General features: G+C 35.4%; 1 protein-coding gene across 2 annotated transcripts in view; it reads left to right on the forward strand.

Annotated features, from left to right (window-relative positions):
• BCLAF3 (BCLAF1 and THRAP3 family member 3) overlaps nt 1–7,783 on the forward strand; it is a 33,050-nt gene extending 25,267 nt beyond the window's left edge. For both annotated transcript variants that reach the window (XM_042036697.1, XM_042036706.1), the window contains 2 exons: nt 897–1,052; nt 2,788–7,783. In XM_042036697.1, the coding sequence (XP_041892631.1) occupies nt 897–1,052; nt 2,788–2,817 (186 nt within the window). In that variant the 3' untranslated portion in view covers nt 2,818–7,783. The remainder of the gene's footprint in view (nt 1–896; nt 1,053–2,787) is intronic.
• Nucleotides 7,784–8,100: the final 317 nt, after the last annotated feature.

An 8,100-nucleotide genomic window follows, 5' to 3' on the forward strand; every position in this document is an offset into this window, starting at 1 on the left:
TTTGTCATGCTCAAGAAGGGCTATTTCTGTGACATATTTTGTTTTCTCCTACCCTTCAAATGTGTTCGTAAAAGATAAGAAGAATTTATATGGCCAGGAGGTTTTCTCTGGTTTTAGATGAAAACCCATTGTTTAAATTTGGAGTGGGTGTTGGAAAACTTAAAATGGAAGTGCTGGAAAACCATGGAAAATTATGACAAATAGAGTTTTTATTACTCTAAAGATTTTTACTGCCTGTTTTGTTGGGGATCTGAGTGCCTAGGAATGAAAATCTTTTTCAAACTTCAGCGGCTGTGATCAGTGTTGAACTTGCTACATCCTTTCTGTGTGTTTGTAATGCCTTTCACCTTTAAATCTTCTGATATCTCTGTGGCCTCTGCTCCTAGTCCCACACTAGGTTAGTTTGCAGTATTCCAGTCTGGAGGTATCAAAGGACTAGAGAATGTGTATGTGTTCAGACTGTCAGACATTAAAGCTCTAGGAAAAACATCTGTACTGACTTGTGTTAGTGGGACTCTTTACGTGTGCCCACTGCAGGCTTGACATGGCTGAATTCGGTAGTGGCAGTGAGGTGTTGTCTTAAAGTTTTTTGTTGATGGAGTGTGCCTCATTAACAGTTGAAAATATTGTAAAATGTTGCACAATATATTTCCTTTTTTTCTACAAGGAAGATAATTTCAGATGTTTTAAACAGCAAGTGCAATACAGCAGTTCTTTGAGCCACATGGTCTGAGGAATAATAAATGGACGTAAAGGAAGATAGTGTGCACTTGCAAATGCATGCTTCTGTCATTGAGTACTGGAAGTTTTACATGTGTATAACTGTAAATATGAACTTTTGAGTTTTGGTGCCCTCATTTTGCACATTTTTTTCTTCCCTTCCCCCACCCTTACAGAGCAACTTTGCAGATGGCCGTTTGCAACCCCATTATAAATCAGGCTTAGTGCAGAAGGGTTTATATATTCAGGCTAAGTACCAGCGGTTACGTTCTGTTGGTGTAAGGGGATTTGCCACTAATAAATTCAGAGATGGATTTTTGAGGAAAGAAAAGGTAAGTTGGATTAATTTATTTTTTATATGCATATTCATAAGATCCATTTCAATATTTAAATCCCCATGGAATAACTTGGATGGGATTTTCTGGAATATTGGCTCTTTGTAATTTGCTGGCAAACTTGATTGTGCACTTCTGTTTCCCTCCTTTTATTCTATGGAAACTTGCTGAAACTTGCTTTGGGTAACTGCAAATCAGAGGTGCTCTCTGAGATTCTGTGGTTGCTTCTGTTTCAGTATTCTTTCCTTGAGCTCAGCTGATCTCCCTTCCTACTGACAGGACAAGAAATTGTCCCTTTGTGGAACAAAATATTCTGTCCTGTTAAATTGAACGATATTAATAATTTTTTAATACATCTATGTGCTTCTCCTTTTTGTTGTGTTACCTTGATTATGTGCTTTAAAATATGCACTGGAGTGCTGCTCTGAACAAAACTTCCTGCACAATATAATGTCTGTAAAATGGTTTGATAAGCTTGAACTGAAATAGGCATATCTGGTTTATGGTGTTTTGATTTGCAGAGTGTATAGGACAACAATAATCTTGAACTGCAGAAGAACTTTTGAACCATATAAAATGTTACAGTTTTTGTGAGGATCAGTAGTTAAAACATACTAAATCCTTTATTAGAATTGATCAAATGTGATCAAAGTAGGATGAAGTTACTTGTGACATCAGGGAATTGGATTTGATGACCTACACAGCCCCTTGCAGTTCTGTGCTTTGTGTGAGTTCTTGTTTTGTAACTCTGTGTCCATCCAACTACAAGTAAATACACTTGAATAAATAAGCATTTGTATTTGGATTAGAGTTTAGCTCTTGGAGCACAGAAGCATGTTAAAGCACAGGTTCTTACAGCTTTTTGCAAAAACCTGCAAATTCTTCTGCCCAGTGGGCAGAAGAAAAAGCCCCCAAAACCCCTTAAGGAAACACACATGTAAAAACAAAACAAAAAACAAACAAGCAAAAAACAACCAACAGAAAGAAAATTAAGCCCTTGGGACAAGGTAAAGAGATCATTTGTTACTGAAGTATTTGGGCAAATGCCTTTTATATTTGCATGGGCTCTGAGAAGTGTTATCTCTGAAAGCTAAATTTAATTGAAATTAGTGGAAAATAGAAGGAGAAAGATATTTCCCCTCTGCCCCCACAAAATTATGACCTTGTAAAATGGATATAGAAGTCTTAGAATTTTGTAGTCAGCTATTCCCAACAATTTCCAATGTTCTTCTATAATGGGCTGTTAAGATTCTTGTCTGGAACCTATAAAGCGTACTTCACACAGTCTGGCTACTAGATATGATTTGAATCAGAGAATCATCATGAGTTCTGAATTTTATTTTTTTTTATGCCTGATGAATATGAGTGTGTCTGAGTTCAAGTAAAATAAATCCTGAAGAATGACAACCATTTTCTTAGCAGCCTACTGTTTGCTGGTTGGCTAAGTCCTAAAAACCAAAACTGTTCCTGAAATTGTAGCATTTTGCCTATTGTAATGATTAAACTTGTCAAGATCTGTTAAACTGGTCTGAGCATCTTTATTTCACTATTTCATTTGAAATAATAATGCTGCATATGTATCCTTTAAGGTACAGTCTTTATAATTGTGCTGTTTGAATGCATAATCGAAAAAATCTTGCATGTTACATATTATAATACAGTACTTAGGAAGATTGGGAGGGTTTTTCTGCTATTACAACTTACAGTAATGATTTTTTTTTTCTCTGTGTAGGGAAATCTAAATATTGCAACAGAAACCTGAACTGAGCTGAGATCCTGAAGTTGAAACATAACACAGCAAAGGGAGCATCTGTTCAGTTTTTGACAACTTTCTCAAGACTTAAAATAGGATAAAGGAACTAACGCTGTAACTTTCTTGATTAAAAAATAACTTTATTTTGAATGCTGCAGAACTTTTTTACAGTTTTAATAATTGCTTTTAAAGTACAGTATTCAATTGAAACATCGTATTATGTACTTTTAGTTCTGTTTGCATACCAGTCTCAAGTAAGGAAGTCATTGAAGGGAGTCTTATTTATTGAATACTTTTTCTCTAAGCATGATGTTACAGATGGAACTTGAGTTGTTATACCCAGACGTTTATATGTTGAAAGTTTATTGCTTATGTAATAATAAAAAGAAAAAAAAAAGTGCCTGAATTGTTTGGTAATAGCACATTAGCTCAGGATTTTCCAATTAATGACCTTTTAGGTTGTGCAATAGATTTTACACCTCTGTTCAGTCATTTCCATAAAGCAGTATTTTGTATTACTTTGGATTAATAATATACTTGGGTTTCTCATGTGTATATACATTTGTAAATTGTTAGAATATTGGAACAACTTCCAAGATTTGATAAAAATTAATGGTAACAGGCAGGTATGTAAAGTACTGTAGCAGTAGCTTATAACTGCACTGAAAGCATATTTGAGTTTGTTAGAGGATTAATTGGTTTGTATTCAAAATTATTCTGTCTCATTATATTTTGGTGTATGAGATTCTTGACCAAGCCACATGTTCTCTAATCTTTTCTGTCATAAATGATTTGGTGATTTCGTGGATTCTAAAATTGGGGCCTGAAGTATTACAAGAAAAACAAAAAATGTAAGTTTTTGAAAGCATGTCTTCTAACAAAGAAATTGTTCATAATTGAAACTGCTTTAAATGCAGATAGCTGGCGATTTTGTTCAGAATGATTCTCTGAAGTTTTACCCTACTGCATTATTGTTAGGCTGTGTGCAAAACTCGAATAGCCAGACCTGTTTCATAAGCAGCTATAAACAGAATTGTGTTTATTTCCTGTTTGTAGCCTTTGCCTTAATTCATTATCTATGCTAGGGTTGTGTGTTTGTATTGCAGATTTGTTCGGACTTCTTATTGACAGTAGATTAAAAATGCATAGCATATAGTCTTAAGAGATGTTCTTTTCCAAGAAAAAAGTTGTTCACAATATCCAGAATACATGCAGGCAGATCTATTTCCGTATAGAATGCAGGCTAGTCTCTGTTGTGGCTGGTAGATCAGAATTTGAATTCTGGGTTAGAGGTATGTTCACAGAAAAGTAAATTTGGGGTTTTGGATGGAGAGTCAGGATGTGATTTCTGCATGCTTTTTTGTAATTTTTTTTCCACAATGCCTTCAGTAGAGAGACTATTTGTAGTTATGGTTCAGAACAGTTAAAATGAGTATGACTTGAGCTGTTCAGTTCATGGATGTTCTGCTTGGCGTTCATAGGGAATAAGGCAGGAAGTGTGCAACATCCATTGATGTCATGGCCATTCAATGATAATGGATGGTTTGTTTCTAAAACACAGGTTTTCAGTTTAAATAACAATCATTAATAATTTAACTAGTTTTTCAGTAACTTTGACATGCATAGACAAAATGGGAAGTGGAAGGAAAGGAATTCCCTGGACAAACAGAGGCAGACAACCTTCTCCAGATAAGAAGGTAGTTTTTTACTTAATGCTGTCAGTGATGAATCTGGCAGAATCATCTGTGTAGATTTACTGGGAGATGAAAATAAGGAATTGAAACAACAGGTTAAGTGAGTCAACCCAAAGCAGATGTGGAGTAGCTGCAGTTCTGGTCAGGCTGCTGGTAGGGGAGTGTTGCACATACCCTGCAGAGGCGGGCAGGTTTACCCTGGAGCCAACAAGTCCTTCACACTGCTCTGAATGTGCACTGTAAAAGATGTGAGAAATGAAACCGTGTATGATAAAGGACAAACTACTGAGGCAATATTGTCTTATTCAACAGGATACTACTGTGTCTGTAAGCTTCCTGCAGTGTTCATATTAAATTCTGCAAGAGAACTCTTTGTTGAGCAAATGGGAGAAGTGGATACATGAAGAAACTTCTGAAATGGCAGTTTTGCTAACACTGTTCGGAAGTAATGCTGGAGTAGTCAGACTTCAGTCAGTTAATGCTGCTTTAACCAGGTTTCAACACGTGACTGACTCCTGATTTTGTGCTTTATTTTGTCTATGCATGATTAGATATCTCTAATTTGTTTTGTACGTTAACAGTTTAGCTTTGTGTTTTATTTCTACAACTGTGAGCAACATATTGCAAAGAAGTTTGTGGTTTTTTGACTTGTTTGCTGACTTTGATTTCCCCCCCACCCTTTGGTCCTAAGATGAATGTCATATTAAATGTAGTCTCTGATTCAGTTGGTTTATCTTTTGTGTGATACCATTTGCTCAAATCACATTCTTTACCAATAATTTTACTTAAATAATTTTGGATTCTGTCATGATAAAACCTCTTACATGCTATAAAATGCATACAGAAATTATTAATTTTATAAAAATTCATGGGTTAGGTGCTAGAAGCATCTACTCCGTGATATGATGTGAGATATTGCTATGTAGATTTATCTTTGTGAATTACAGAGACTTGTGTGTATATACTCATACCCAGTTGAGCTTGTTTATTGTTTTAGCACAGAAAATTCTGTTGTACTGGAATACAATGTTTGGTTGAGAGCAATGTATTGAAGTTACTGTTTGGGTTGTGAAGGCAGAAGAAAAAGGGTTAAGTAGAAGAAAGGTCAATTTACTTGAATAACCTGGTGCCTTTCTCTATTGTGACTGCATTCTAGAAAACACATGTACAAAGACTTAAGTACATTGCATTCTTTCTAGTGGGAGCATTGACTGATAACAGTTCTTGTTAAAGTAACTGTTTACTTTAAATAGGTGTGTAACCTTCTGTAGGAAAACAGTGACACTTTCGTTACTAAAGTGTGTCACTGTATTTGCATTGGAAGGGCAAGTTAAAAATGTGATTGTCTTAAGAGCTTTTTAGCTTTCTGGTTTATACTTTGAAAATACATATGTGAATTGCCTTTGTTTTGTTTAGCTTGAAATGGCTGTTAAATGCTGTCATTTTCAGTTGCTCACATGTGAAATTTTATTTTTAATTGCTATCCAAAATGCAATGGGTTTAATATGACTAGAGTCTTCCTTTTAAGTGTCTAAAATACTAAGTTGCTATAATGCTGGCATTTATATTGCTGATCCATTTAATTTCTGCATAAATTTATTAGAATACTTACTTTAAATGTGATGATTGAGTTCACAAGGTTAACAAAATTCTGGGGCTAGGAAGAAGCAACACATTGCAACGTTTCTATAAGCCTGCCTTAACTCTAATAATTACATGTTTGAAATCATTTTACCTGATGCATATAAATGGTCTTGAGACCTGAACATAACTGTCTCAACTCAGGTAACTGATAGCAGAGGACAGGAGTAAATCCAGCTGATCAATCGCCTGCTGTGTAATGTTTACTGCTCCCATATTCCCTAGGGCCCCTGGCTGAAATGCTGAGTTTTCTTTAAATGAACTTAGTTGCTTTAAAAACAAAACCAAACCCCAAGATTACACTTTTGTGGCATTAAAGGCAGAGTTCTCAAAATTGCTCGTTATGTATCAGAAGGTCATTTTCTGCCATGTCTGGGAAATGGATAATAAGAGTTGTTTGAAGACGATGACAAAAGATCACAACAAAGAGAGACTGATTTCTCAGTATTCACCTTAGAAGACTGTTAATAGAGGGAGTTCTTTAATTTCCTTGCTTTCCTAAAGGAAAGCTTTTCCCGTACTGTGCTGAAACCCAACTCTTGCATTTCTTTAAGAGTCTGAACAGCAATCTACAAAGTTCTTTATGGGAGAGCCCTCTAAAAGAAAGACTTCAGACTTCTGTCCTAATGAATTGGGAAAAAACGGATGTTTCTGCACATAACTCTGACCCTTGACAGACTTCATTCCATTGCTGCAGAATTTGAAGATAAGAAGTTGTTCAGCCTCCTTACGAAGGAAAGAAAGAATAAAAGCCATTTCAAGATATTTGAAAGCCTCCTCGAAACACCTGACTCCCTAGCAGACCGTAAGGATAGCCATGAACATTTAAATGTGTTCTGTTTCGAGCTTTGTGAGCATTATTTTTCAGTGTCAAGATCAGAGAAAACTCTTGTCATAACACCTGCCCCTTCCTTCTGTCCCTGATGGTTTTTGTTGGAGGGATTTTGAGTGGGTATTTAGCCACGTGGTTTAATAGCCTGCTATTTTTAATACAGTTTTCTTCTGTTCACTGCTCTGAATTTTGTCTAAGTAGTCTAAATCTCATGTTGTCTTTTTAATATTTCATTTTCTGTAAATAATGTAGTAGATGGCTTTCATTTTGTGACTGGCTTCTCACGTCTTTAGTATTGAGGGGAAGAGACAGTGGAAACAGTTGTTCGAGTATGTTCTTCAAGGAATAAAAAGAGCCTCATTGTTTTGTTTTAAGAATAGCAGGAATTTTTTACTCCCAGTTGAATGAGGGGAACTAATGTCCACTTCTAAGGAATAGATTGTTGATGTTATTTATACTGTAGTTTCTCAAGGACTGTCTAATGTGTGTATGTGTACATGTATGTGCACATGGAAACGCACTGTTAGAGAAGCCTTTAATGTAATTATTTGTAAGTGTGGATAAGAAATGACATTTTTAAACTACTGAAGCTGGAGTTAAATGCAAATGCATTTTAAGTCTGTAGTCTTTGAGTTCACAACGGTGCTTTTGACAATGTTACCCCCCTATCTAAAAGCCTCGTTCATAAGTATATATAGTAAGATGTAGGTATGTTTATATGTATGTTTAACATAGTTTATATAAAATAAATGTAAATTTTGTTTCTACAGACAATAAATGTTTTCACAAAATTTCTACTTATAAATAATTCAGTGATTTGATTCAGTAATTGATGTCTGGTGTAATTTTCAGGGTACAAGAAAAAAGCTTTTTTCGAAATCTGTTGTGGAGGGGGGAGTGGAAAAGTACAAAAATGTTACTACACTTTGCTAGTGGGAGTTTTCTGTTTATACACAAATTAACTACCTGAGATTAGAACAGGCTCTTTTTGCTCACCCTTTCATTAACAGTTAAGGTGCTCATGCCGTACAAGGTTACCTATACTTGATCTTTTATACCAGCTTTTTTTTTTATTTAAATCTGCGCTTCTCCTCTGCTGCTGCTGTAGGTTTTTTCCCCAAGGGT

This window comes from Corvus kubaryi, unplaced genomic scaffold (genome assembly GCF_017639235.1).
Source record: "Corvus kubaryi isolate FWS band 111438036 unplaced genomic scaffold, C.kubaryi_AGA036_p1.0 133, whole genome shotgun sequence".
NCBI classification, from domain to species: Eukaryota; Metazoa; Chordata; class Aves; order Passeriformes; family Corvidae; genus Corvus; species Corvus kubaryi.